Source organism: Heliangelus exortis, chromosome 6 (genome assembly GCF_036169615.1).
Source record: "Heliangelus exortis chromosome 6, bHelExo1.hap1, whole genome shotgun sequence".
Classification (NCBI taxonomy): Eukaryota; Metazoa; Chordata; class Aves; order Apodiformes; family Trochilidae; genus Heliangelus; species Heliangelus exortis.
This window is the reverse complement of record NC_092427.1, coordinates 23,938,765-23,952,757: the sequence shown is the minus strand read 5'-3', so window position 1 is coordinate 23,952,757 and position 13,993 is coordinate 23,938,765. Positions and strand designations below refer to the sequence as shown.

Below are 13,993 nucleotides of genomic sequence, written 5' to 3'. Positions count from 1 at the left end.
TAAAAAGATATGGTGACCTCAGAACTTGGACTAAGTATTCTTGAAAAAAGGAATCCAAGTCAGTGCATTTTAACACACAGAAGCACACAAAAAGACATTTACTACAACAAACATTAACATGTTGTATTCCTATCACAGAAACAGAATATCTTCTTATTTCTCTTTACTGTAAATTATTCCATATGTCCCTAATATTTAATAAAAGTAATCACCATTCTTCTCAGAAATGAAAGTTACTGAATGTGCTGTGGAAACATGTTGAGAGCTTGAAACTGCTTTCAACTATGTCAGCATTATCCCACAGTTTAGAATGAAAATCAAAGTATCTCACAAAGGTGCCCAGCAACCTCTAAAGCAAAGTATATTGAGCCCATTGCTGGTTTTGTGGGACTGTCATCGTTGTGATGCAGATATTTTCACTAACTCTGTGAATCAATCTGCCACTTAGGTGAGTTTTTACTTTGCTATAAGCTTTCATGCTTAGCTGCTGTTACAGGACTGAAGCCACAATATAGACTATACAATACAGTATATGTGGTTCATGCTCCAATACACTTGCTGATCTGAGATCTGTATTAGCCAGTCCCAGCAGCTCAGACAAATCAGTTCTTACCTGTTGAAAATCAGCATGTGCAAGATGCCATCACCATTGCATTCCATGCACCTGAAGCACAGAAAGTTGGGATCTGCATCTTCACTTCATGCAAGAGAATCGAACTTATCCCCCTGCCCTTCTCTTTACATAAAAAAATAAATCTACTAGGTGCAATGGTGATAATGATTGGGTACCACCTTGGTTTTGTACCAATAAATCAGCAGAACATAAAACCTAAAATGGTCAGTTTATAGAGAGCAGAGGGAAAAGTATGTGCAAAGGAGACCACAAAATGACAGTTTAATACAATTCTTTAAGGTACAGGCTAGAACTCAACAGTGTAAAAGTCTTGTGTAAAAGAAAAATTCATCCCAAACAGCAACCTTCAAAATAGAATGGCTAATTATATTTCACTAGTGGTTTTCCCATTATATCAGAATGCTGTGTCATAATAAACTAAGAAAACTTGTTAATTAAAAATTGCTTTTTGGCTGGCCATTTCAGGAACCACAACATTAAGAAATAACAGACCTACAGACCTTTTTTCCTACACTGTGGAGACAAAACATTTTGGTAGTCAGTGGTACTAATATCCCACTCTGATGGCTTCAGATAAGAAGTCTCTCAAATATTAAATATTCCACAAGTTATTGTTAGGAACCAGGAGAGTTCTGCTGCAAGCTGGTGAACCAGCAAGGAAAACTCAGCAGTCCAGAGCAATGCAAAAACTGCAGGGGAAGGTATCACCTGCATGTGGCTTTATCATAGTTTTACACCTTGGCCCCAAGTCTTTCTCACACACAGGGAGCACAAGGTTAAGACAAATTGTTTTCAGCAGTTGTTTTTTATTACTTTGCTTCACAATTATTACTAACCATTTTACTGGGGCCATATATTTTCCAGTCACTTGTATCTTGAAATGTGATATTAGCAAGTTGATAAACTTCCCCCCTATCTTCTCTAAATTAGGCTAGACTGAAATTCACACTGTGCCATTCAGAGAGTCTGGATTTGCTGACCATTGCTCTAAATTAAGACACTGCAATGTATTGCTTTGAGCTTGTATTTCAGCCAGGCTGCTAATACAATCAGATTTCTATTAAGGAATAAGGAGTGGGTCTCACGTTCCAGTTTATCTGAAATATCCATAATCCAAAGTTACAGTCTCCCTTAATACCACGGTGCTGCCTCATTAAAGGAAGTCTGAGCAATAATTTTTTTGAAGATACAGCTCTCTGAGCCACAAAAGCTACACACACACACAAAAACAAACAAACAAAAAAAAACCACCAAAACAAAAAACCACCAAAAACTTACTTTATGAAGTCTCCAGGGGAAGGTGCAGAAATAGGCATACCTTACCAGCCATTTGAGAGGAAGCCACCTTCTCCATTGCATCTCCAGCCACGTTCCATCCAAAGCTGACCAAGGGAAGACCTCATCCACCCTTTGCCTACTGACTCACACCTAGGCCCTCAGACAGGCTGCCTCTTTTAAGAAGTAATTAATTAATAATAATATTTAACTAACTAAAAATAGTTAATAAATAACTAATCCCCTTCCCCTCCAAATTTATGCACCTCATGTAAATATCACACAACTCCACATCTTGCAGTCAGGCAATCTCATTCATCACTTTCTTTCTTAATGAATATCTGCACATGGGGAAGGAGGAGGGGAAGTAACATTAGTCATGTGCCTATGTATAATTTTTGTTGCAAGGCTAGTAAGACAGATTTAAATATGTTCTTTAAGAGAGCTTTCGGGACTATGCAAACATTTTGGGGTCTTGAAGTAACTACAGGTTCTAAGCTGTGGCTGTGATGATGGGAATTCAGCACTCTAAAACAAGAAAGCAGCAGAACCAGAGCTGGTTCTACACTGGTTTCTACAGTATGGTCAAAAGGAAAAATTGAAGCATGCACAACATGAACTGTAAAAAACCAAAAAAAACCAACAAAAAAAAGCATTAAGTTGAATTATTGCTGAAACAGAATGGGTGTGGTTTTCTTTCAGAGAAATACTGGTGTTTCATGAGAATTCATCACTGTCACTTTTTTTTTTTTTTTTTTTTTAAGATTCTCTGGACAGAAAAGAGTGGGACTTTTCCAGGAAAAATTTTGGAGTTGCGTTACAGTCCTTAAATAAAGAGTATTTTAAACCATAGTGCCAATGCAGTAGTAGTCAGCAATGACTACACCTTTGTTTACAAAGCAAAGCATTTAAACCAGGAAAATGTCAGTATCCAGCTGTGTATGTAGTATCTCTAATCTCATTCTTTTTTTAAAACCTTGTTTCTTGCAGCATTTAATGGGGCTGGTGTCCACATACCAATAAAAATGCAAATTTAAAACTGTTCCTGATTTAAAGTACATGCAATACCACACTCACAAAATCACGCTTTGTTAATCTAAAATTCACAGAAATGTTATGTTCAAATTCTAAGATGAAAGGTGAACCGAAAAAATGGGATTATGTACTTCTACAATGATTTATTAAGATCCACAGATGTGCTAAGGCAATTTCTGGCTTTACATTTATACCTGTTTGCATTCAATAATTATAATATCTGACTATACAAAAATGACAAGACTGTCAGAAGTGACAAGACATTTGTCTTCACCTTTTGTTGTTTCACACTGTTTGTTATATAGTAGAAGTGTGAAGGCTATACCTGATTGTAATCTTGAAAATAAGTGAACTTAGATTGTAAAAGCTGGATTCATTTGCATCTTCTCACAAGTTAAACTAGAAAGATCTTATTTAACGTTTAAATAGGAATTCAATTGCAGTATTTAGTCAAGTAATAGCACTCTTACTTTTCACAGATAACATGTTTGAGTAAAAATGAAAGTGGATAAGTTGGCACGGGAACATATCACGAGTCAATTCAGTGGCTTTTGACCTGAATAGCAAAACTGAGTCTCAGTTTCCTCAGAAAGGCAGCTGGCTTCCCTGAGTGACAAGTAGTCTATTGAGATCTCCCATATAAGCTTTGGAACCACATAATTTTAATTATGTGGGTGTCTAAAAAATTCTGCATTAGCCTACCCTTCCTCAGTGGAATTATTTTGTGTTGTCTTGGTATAGTTGGAGACAAGATCACCCTTGACATCTTTTTTTCTGGGAGGGGCCTGTTGAAATCTGGGCTACCTGATTTTTCTAAAGTTTGTCAAATGAAGTCGTCAAAAGCAGACATGTATGAGTGAGGTCTGCCTGCCTGCTCCCTTGTAATATTCTTGGAGCCTGAATGCATAGCAGGCAGTGTTACGAGGAAGGGGAGGGAACTATGTTTCCATAACCTGTGTACGCTTGTCCAGTAGTTCTGTGTCTGGTTGTTGCTTTTTAACTTTCAGAATAGACTATCAAATAGTGACCAAGCCTTCTCTAAGTGCTGGCATCCAACCTTAATCCTAAATCCAAGCTATCTCAAATTCCTGCTCATGATGGCAAGTTTGTAACTTTTTTGCCTGAACTACAGGTGAGTTTGGGACAACTTTTTCCAAGCAGAGCCTGAATCATTGTTCTAGTCTTGACAGAGACTAACCTCACAGTGCTGTTTTGTTCAACAAATTACTCTCCTCCAACAAGAAAGGTAAAACGTGTATCTCCAAAATCACACACTTTGCATATAAAGAGACAGAACAATCGTCATTCTAGCACTGAACTATACATAATGTTCAAGATGAGGGATCCAGAAGTTAAAACAAATGTAGCTTTGGGCGCAATCAGAGGGTTGTGGTCAGCAGCACAGAGTCTACTTGAAGGCCTGTAGCTAGCAGTGTTCCCCAAGTATCAGGACTTGGTCCAATTTTGTTCAACATATTTACTAATGATCTGGATGAAGGGACAGAATGTACCATCAGCAACTTTGCTGGTGACACAAAACTGGGTGACATGTCTGATACACCAGAAGGCTATGCTGCCATTCAGAAAGATCTGGGCCTGCTAGAGAGAGGGTGAAGAAGAACCAAAAGTTTAAAAAAGGCAAACATCCTGCACCTAGAAAGGAATAACCCCATGCACTCAAAGTTTAGGGTTTGGTCTGCTAGAAAGCAGCTCTTCAGAGAAGGACAAGTGCTATCTGGTCAACAAGTTAAGCATAACCCAGCAATGTGTCCTTTGTGGCCAATTGTATCCTGGTGTGCATTAAGAAGAGTGTGAGTGTGGCCACCAGGTCGGGGAATGTTCTCCTGCTCCTCTGCCTTCAGGTCACATCTGGAGTACTGTATCCAGTTCTGGACTCCCTAGTTCAAGAAAGATGAGAAGTTACTGGAGACAGTCCAGCAGAGGGCTAAGATGATGATTCTGGGACTGGAGCATCTCTCTTATAAGGAAAAGCTGAGAGACCTGAGTCTATTAAGCCTGGAGAAGACTGCGAGGGGATCTTATCAATCCTTATAAATAACTAAAGGGCAGGTGTAAAGAGGTGCCCAGCAATAGGATGAGGGGCAACTGGTACTAACTTGAAGGCAGAAAGTTTCATCTGAACATGAGTAAAATCTTTACTTTGAGGGTGAGCAAAGCAAGCAACAAGCTGCTCAGAGAGGCTGTGGAGTCTCCTCTGCTGAAAACTCATCTGGATGTGATCCTTGGCAACCTACTTTTGGCCAAACCTGCTTTAGAAGGAGGGGGTCGACTAGATGATCTCCAGAAGTCCCTTCCATCCCCTACCATTCTTGATTCTGTTACGAACAAAGTTATCAAGCACTGGCAGCTCTGCAGCAGGCAAAACTTCACATGTAGGACAGGCGTTTTGGTTTGTACTTACCACAATGTTGCTTAATGTACTGCTTATGCAAGCTGACTTCCTCACATGGGTTATTTGCTGTATGTTTATAACAACCATACAAGAAGTGATAAGGGCATAAAAACATTAAACTGAATTCTATTAAAATTGAAACATTCAAAATCATACCAATTATTAAAATTAGCTTTATTGTAAAATTGGAAGTACGCTTGAGGAAAATAGGTGATTTTTATAGCTGAGAAAATTCTTATGAATCAAAATTTGAATTGGGATTAGCAAGAGTTTCATTAAGAGTAATACAGATTTTACTTAGAATTTCACTTGTTCTCCCATCTGGTTACCACCTACTCCTACTCCTACTGCTTCCCCTCATATTGCTGTGAGGTTAGTTCTTGAGAACATCTCCTGTTTCAAAGTTACAGGAATTTTAATAAAGTTGCAGTCACTGGGCCAAAATATCTGTGTCAGTCTCACTCCACACTGGCAACTTGCAATATATATTCTGCTCAAAGCATACTACACCATAAAAGATTTACTTCATTTTGGCAGATAATATAAGATAAAGAAAATGCTTCCTCTCTATAAATTTTCCACACCAACACACATGTATTACAAAAGGTGCAAATCAAAGATGCAGGGAAAATGAAATAGCTGTCAATTGTTTTTACTGTAAAACTACAGCAAGTACTAGAGCTGAAGTCGTATTCGTGGATTTATAATTAAATATTCCATTGGCATTGTTATAAATATTTAAATAAATGACTACTTTAATAAAAATAGTTGTTGTCAAGAAGGAAATGTAGTATTTAGGTAAAAAAGTTCTGGTTTGGATTTATTGCTTAAAAATTCTAGGAGAGTTTTATTTGACTAAAATAGAATAATTAGGATTTTTTTGGTGTGAATACAATTCTGAGTATTCACCCAATTTGCTGATTTCTGTTTGAAATCAGTGTATTAAAGTTTTTAACATGCAGAAATGCTGGCTTCACAAACTACTATCTTTCTTGACTTATACTAATAAGTGACTGGATATAAATATTTATATCTTTAATTTTATAAGAAAACAGAGAAAGTATTCCAAGAGCCTCCTTTAGCAGACTGTTATGTTGGAATGTCTTTATTTTGTAAACATTTGGGGTTTTTGGTCTATTGTACGCTGGGTGCCACTTACACAAATCCTGATTATTTTGGGTCAAATCCTCCTAGTGCAGGCAATCACAACTCCATTGGAATTACTGCAGCTTTCATCTGAAAAAGCTATCTGGTCGACTGACACAGATTTACCTCCAATCAATGCCAAAGCAATCATGAAAGGTATGATTTCTTTACTAGGAAGCTTATCCTGCAAATATATATATATATATATATATATATTTATATTTATATGTATGTATGTATTTTAAGTATATGAGTAAAATAAGGTTGGAAATTATACACTCAGTGTTTAAAAAACATTCCAACACCTTCCACATCCCCTCACCAAAAAGGCATATCACAAAATATAGTGTGATCTGAGCACTCTACCTGGGTGAATCTTTACATTTAATACCAAAACCATTAAAACCGTTTCAAACATTTTGTAAAGCCAACATTTTAGAAATCAAAACTGTGTCACAAATTATAGGAAATCTTTGTAATGGTTGTATCTCAACAGCACTATAAGAAAGGAAAATAAACACATAACACTGGTATGAAAGAAACAAGCAATATATCAAGTGTGACATGAAGTGACTTTGGTACAGATTGTGAAAGATGCAATGTAAGAAAATGAATTTAATGTTGTCTTAACATGTGAAAATTAAGTCCAATGAAGTCAATACAGTACTTATTTTGGGAATAACCAGTACATTAGTGATACACTGATATAGATGACACACAGCACTATCCAGTCTATTCTTGTGATAGGTGGCCTGTTACCTTTCACGTGGAGAATGGCACTTGATGAGATAGTGCCATTCAAATTTTTAGCCCGAACAACATAGAGGCCAGCATCTTTACCACACACCTTCTGAATGAATAAAGCATGCTTTGTCTCCTTTTGTAAAAGCTTTAGGTGCTCATCTGGAGTCAGTTTCTGGCCCTTCTTGTACCTGAAGCAGAGAGTCAGTTTTCAAGTCAGAGTTATAACACTGTACATCGAGCAGAACTTCACAAACTCAGATAGCCTCTATAAAATTACACAGAGCAAGAGAGAGAATCTCACTGCTGTGCTGTCATTCCTCAGTTTTAAACTTACATGGAAATATGGATGAATATTGAAACAATTCAGATTGCTCGGTAACAGTCTTAATAGTATGAAATGTGGTTCTGAAAATGTTTTTCATTGGGCAAGTCAGTAATCCCACTGCAGCATTGGAGAGAGAGGCCTGGGCCCTCAGATTTTTGCTCAAACATTTTAGCTAGCAAGTTGCTAAGTCAATCTACATTCAATTAATGCACACACTTTTAAAATGCATAAGCAGCATACAAATTTTTTGAACTTGTATCTTAAGTACAATGAAAGTAATTTACTTGTTTCACATCATCAAACAGGATAGAACAATACATCAGTAATTATTTCAGAGAACTGGTGTCATATTCTAACACTTTAAGATCTGTCACCACATATTAGATTAAGATCTGTCACCACTCCTGATTTATGTATTGGAAATGAGGGAAAACACTGGCTCTTCTTACCTTGTGATGTTTCAGCATAAGCTACATTTAACACAGAGAAATGCTTTTCTGCCTATACATCCAATAAACATCTACATCAGTACAAAATACATGCTATTGTTGAATTGTTAACTACTAAACCTTGCAATTTTTCTCTTTTTATAAATTTCTAATTTGCAAAATTTTTTCAGTTGAATGTTATTATTTAAAAGGACATATACCAGTAGTGTATATATTTTTGAGCTAAATTAATACTTTCTTACAATTAAAAAAAACCTGAAAGTACCTCTTGTTTCACCAGCAATACTCTTCAAAGTGTAGAATACCAGGATTTAAAGCAAAGTAACTTTATTGATACCAATACAGTATAGCAGCAAAGTTGCAGTGTCCAGTATTTTTCTCAGTGCCATAGAAGAAAGTTCAGCTTACTAAAAGCTTAGTTTGCCAATTTCTTTGCATGTGTAATTATAATCTGAACATCAAAACATTTTCAATAAGAGGCATATCTAGTTTAATACATCAAAAGAAAGACCTCCATTGTGAAAGTCTAATGGAGTAAGTAGAGAAATGGAAAATAAGGTTAAATTTTAGGAAACTGCCAATAGAGGACTAGTAACAAAATCTTGAAATCCTGGTCCCCTTTTTTGTCCAAAAAGTCATCCTAAAAGGTGTTTTTATTGTATATCATCTGTATTTGTCACAGATGCAGTATAAAGCAATCTAACTGGACATATAGTAATTCAGAGAGCACACAAATACACACTATAAAACTTTCTTCTATTGTAGACACTTAGGGTTTTTTTTAACTAGTAATCTCTCTCCAGTTCTCTAGAACTGACTCTCACTATGTATGTGTGTCTCTATGTATATGCAGTGGCTATATAAATCTTTTAGTGTGCACGCATATGTGTCTGTCCAAATATAGTGCCAAGATCCTGAGCAAAAGGCAGGTGAATTTACTTACGGTAAACATGGAGTGTGCAGTTGTTCTAAAAAATTATTGAATAAATGGAATGTTATATTCCAGAATATAAAAACTATATGATGCATTTGCTTAAAAACATTGGATATGTTTTCAATAATTTGAGGGTCTCATTAAGTACAGAGAGATTATTTCAAGTAGGTTAATTATCAAAATCAAATTTGAAAGTGAGAATCATGCAGAAGTGTGGAGTGGAAAGGGTAAAAGACATTTCTTCTGGTCTATAGATTAATTAACTTGGTTATAAGTGGTTCAAGGTGTATTGCTAGCAGGTACATTTACTTCTTCTCGTTATAAGCTACCCACCATGTCAGTGTAGGCTCTGGGAATCCTTCTACTTCTACTTCCAAAGTTACCGGAGAACCTTCCATGACAGTTTTGTTAGAGAGAAGCTGGGAGAAGTTAGGCGCCTGTCCAGTTAGGTTGGCCATGCTGTTCTTTTCTGATGAACTTTTAATATCTTCTCGGGTGACCGTCTGCCTCTGACAGCTTCTGGTAGTGTCTGATTGAAACAGGAAACCTGAGAATGCATCAGGCAAAGCATGCAGCCTGTCCTGGGTTTTAGTACAGTTATTCAGGTCATGCAACTGTTCCTGGGTTTCTGTCATGCTTTTATGAAGTTCAAGGTGTTGCAAATGTGTTTTGCATGCTTCACTCATCAAGCTATAGACTGGTTTGGCATCTAGAGTGCAGGAAGCACTGCTAGCTTCAGATATTTTTTGCAAGCTACAAGTCAAAGGAGACACAGCTCTGACTTTTGGACCAGAATCTGTTGAAGAGATAAAAAACTTCTGAAACTGATCTGATGGGCTCTCTGTCGTGTTATTTGTAGCATAAGCATAAGCAGAATTTGTTAAGAGATGAGACTCTTCTGTCACTTTTTTAATGCTGGTGGTTTTCTGCATTTGCGAACTGTAGGAACTGACGTGCAAACTATGAGAACTACAATAGCACTGCTCATCTGGCTCAGTTTCAGAATGCAAGAGGTTGGATTCTGGTGTCTCAGAAAGTGGTGGCAAAGAGATATCATCAGGTGATATACACTCATATTCATCTCCAGAGGGTATTTCTTCTGCCAGGAATTCAATCTGTAAACTATCCTCTTTGGCTGAAGATGACAGCTCTGTATCCTGTGAAACAAGATCCTCACCAGCTGGACAGATAATTGGAATATCAGCCAATTTATTCTTGTCCTTAAATTAGGAGGGTCAAGAAGAGAAGGGAAAGAAGAAGAAAGAGAGAGAATGAGTTATTCTATGCATCCCATGTTCATGCAGAAGCTACCAACAAACATTTGAAATAATTCTTCTAAGTAAGTTCAATATATTTTGAGAAGCAGGAGGAATGTTGTGGCAAGCGATAATTTCTCAGAAAATTTTGCATCAGCTAACTGGAATTTAAAACTGCTTGGATAGATTCTAGCAGATATTATTACAAATATATATCAACATTTATTATGACAACAAAAATAAAAGTACCTCTTCGTATAAACATAGGACAACCTGTAGGTTCCCCATAGGTGCCTTTTATAAAAACATTAGCAAGGGGAATGTGGAGTTGGACCAGTTACATCAAAAGGAACAGTTGCATGCCAATAAAAGTATATTCCCAGCTAAGTCACTGGACCTTGATCTTTGAGAGTCACCAGTCATGTTCAAGATTTACAGAATTAAATTAACATATTTAAGATATTTTCAAGTATTTTATATTTTCCTCATTTTGTTGCTAGCTGTTTCACAATCTTGTCTGAACATTAACAGAAAATGGAATTTTTAAAATATAATATCTTGGATCCAGAATTTAAAAAAAAATCCCTCTCATCAAATTTCAAACAGAATTGCATGTGACACAAGTGCATTAATTTAATTCACAAAGCATCAAAGACATTATATGATTTATTAATTACTTATTTTCCTCTTAATTTGTGTATGAATGTTTGATCACATATTCAGTCCTATTTCATTCGGGCAAGGGCTCTTAGAACAGGTGTTCATAATGTTTTCCTATGCTATTCTATCATCTAGTTTTATAGAAATACTGCTAAATAGAACACATTTATTTTTAATCACATATAAACTGTTCACTCAGATAAATTGGATGACATACTGGATGTCCAAACCAAGTCTTGCTGGCAGTATCCAGTACAAAATTGCAGCGTGATGTTAATTTCCACTTTCTCATTGCTTAAATTCTCTATATATAACCTAATCATCAGTGCAAAAAATTAATGAAATTATTCAATTCAGTTTCAAGTTGAAGTTCGTGTAGAAGTAGATGTGTTTTCCACAAATGACCCCTGATGAACTCTGACTCCCAAAGTGTCTTTGAGAATTAATACCTCATGGATATTAGCATGATAAATTATAATTGACATTACGGTTTGGTGAAACATGTCGATTTTCCCCCTTTACACTACTTAGAAAAGAAATACTGAATATCTTCTTTGTTCTGCATGGATTTTCTTTATTGGGGTGCTAACTAATGCTAAACTATTCCTAAGACATTGTTATTTTTAGGGATTAATTCCAATAAACTCACAAAAATTTATTTTTCTATGGTTTGCAAATTTGGCTGTCACTGAAGTTTTTTTAACCTTATCAGCATTGCTCTAAATAACTCTGTTTTAACCCTGACCAATTTTGCATACCTTTGTTAAAAAAGTTTTAAAAGACACTTCAATAGCAAATTCCAGCTGTTTTGCTCTGACTTGCACAAACAAAAACAAAGCAAGCCAAATATGAATAAATAATAAGCTGAAGATCTCTCTAGAATGTTAAATTCTGAGCAGGTAAATTTAAAAAAAAAAAAAACCAAACAATTCTGAATAACCAGTATCTACTATTCAAACGAAACCAATAGTTCTGATTAATTCTGGATGATGAATGTGCAATGAGAGGATTTAGGCCACTTTCTAGAGGATGCTATTTATTGCTGAAGCAAATTAATGCTCTAAAACTGCCTGCAGAAGCACAGACAAAATTGGAGGTTGCTGGCCCATGAGGCTGAGGGCTGGGGCTGGGCCAGATCTTTTCTTGGAAAGGATGGAAATGAAAGAGTAGCTTTTGTAAAAAGAACTTGCTACTTTATTTGAAGTATGGAGTGTTGAAAAGGGTGGAGGCATCATAGCCACCATACTTCACATCTGATATTTGCTGTTTCGCATACCCTTGAATTCTCCTGTTGGCAGCTGAAGCAAAGTCTGACAAGGACTGACAAAGCTATGGCCTAGCAAAACAGGAGATATGGCTATGGACATCTACTGGGTAAGGTGATTCCTTAGAACAGTCACAAAATTTTGAGTGAAATCTAGGCTTCAAGAGAACAGTGAAACTAATACTGACTTGGAATTGAGGTAACAAAACTGATAAGGGTCAAATTTGGCTCATCAGCATATCACAGGATATTCTGTATTGACCTGAATAGACTGATAAGATTAGCTGAGTTTCTACAAAAGATCAAAATTTAATGTCTTGTTGTATTGGTCCACACTTTTTGTGATGATGGCATGATGTCATACTGAACTGCTTACAGCTCTAGTTATGCTCCATCATGTTTTTGCCATGACTGCTTTCCTGCTATTCACACTGTTGCATGCAAAAGTGAAGCATTCTGTGCATTGGATTTCTGCAAAACTATAAATGAGAATACAATCTAAGCCCACCATTCTCTTAACTATATCTGTCACTTTTGAGAAGCAGTAAAGTAAGGAGCAAAATTGCTTTCAGAGTACATAACAGTGACCATCAATTTGATTTTAAAACAAATTAAAAATCAACATGAAGAACAGATACCTGTTCAGTGTTTGTAGGACAAAGATTACTGTTTCTCTTCTCAGTAATGTGTTCTGTATTTTTCAGTAATTTATCTGATGACTTCTGAAAGAAAAAAGTTGAACACTTTTTTTTCCTGGTAAAGAGCTTAATGATTCAACAAAGAATAATTTCCACCATTACTAAGTTCAGATTCTGAGCTATAAGGTTTCTCTCATGGAATATTACTTAAAAATCAAATACTTTTACAGCCTGTCTTCTAGGGCTTATATTACTATTAGGACTCTGGGAAATACTCGCAGCAGTCTCCTCTATTCATACATTCCCTTAAGTATTATTATAAAGGAGAGAGCAGAACATGTTCTCTCTTGAAGAAGGAGTAATAGTTACAAAGAGGATGTCTGCAGCAAGAATACTGTGGCAATGGAACCGAAGGAAAAATGGTAAAAGATTATGAAAATAAATTTTTAGGAAATAGATACACAGGCAAGTAAAAATAAGGAAGAGTATGTGAAATGGATAGAAGGTAAAAAAAAATGAAAGAGAAATGACCAACACTATAGTAACACCCTGAGAAAAAGAGTTCTAGTCAATAAATGAATACATCATCTTACCTGCTGTTTTTGTTCCTCTGCTTTATCTTTAATAACAGTTTCACATGCTTCTTGACCATTTCCTTCTTCTTTTTCAACAGTCACCAGCTCTTCAGAAAACTCATCTTTCTGCTATGTGAAAATAAAATTAAGTAAACTTACATCTAATAAAAGGCATCAATTGTTAGTTACATGCTGAGTTATGCTCTCTCAACAAAATACCTTAATCTCCTTAAGTTCTTTCAGAGATCTACACAACTCATCAATTGAAGCAGTAATTTCTTTGTACTTCAATACAGCTTTTTCAACATACTTTTTTCCTTCTTCAGTACCTAGAAAAGTAAAAAACACATGAAAGTAGAACAGAATGCCTCACACATGAGTACCAATCAATACACTTTGTAACTCTAATATACTGCAATATTAACATTTTTCTGTGTCTTGTTTTGCTGAAGGAGTTCTGAGATTTTTGCAGCAATGTGATTTTCTACCTCTTACAAACTTACTTGAGTTGGGTCCTCATAGCTGCTACAGGTTGTCTGCTAGGCTTCCCCTTGAACAAAATAACTTTTGTCTGATTAGTGATACTGCATTGAAAGATGCTGACCTCAAAGCATCTCCTAAAATAGTTGCCTTACTATATGGCTA

General features: G+C 36.1%; 1 protein-coding gene across 1 annotated transcript in view; it reads right to left on the bottom strand.

The window, feature by feature from the left end:
* Positions 1–5,514: 5,514 nt before the first annotated feature.
* Positions 5,515–13,993, bottom strand: part of CCDC141 (coiled-coil domain containing 141) — a 56,141-nt gene continuing 47,662 nt past the window's right edge. The window contains exons 22-27 of the mRNA XM_071747227.1: positions 13,568–13,677; positions 13,367–13,477; positions 12,774–12,857; positions 9,289–10,175; positions 7,263–7,435; positions 5,515–5,750 (exon numbers count right to left, since the gene is read on the bottom strand). Of these exons, the coding sequence (XP_071603328.1) occupies positions 5,731–5,750; positions 7,263–7,435; positions 9,289–10,175; positions 12,774–12,857; positions 13,367–13,477; positions 13,568–13,677 (1,385 nt within the window). The 3' untranslated portion in view covers positions 5,515–5,730. The remainder of the gene's footprint in view (positions 5,751–7,262; positions 7,436–9,288; positions 10,176–12,773; positions 12,858–13,366; positions 13,478–13,567; positions 13,678–13,993) is intronic.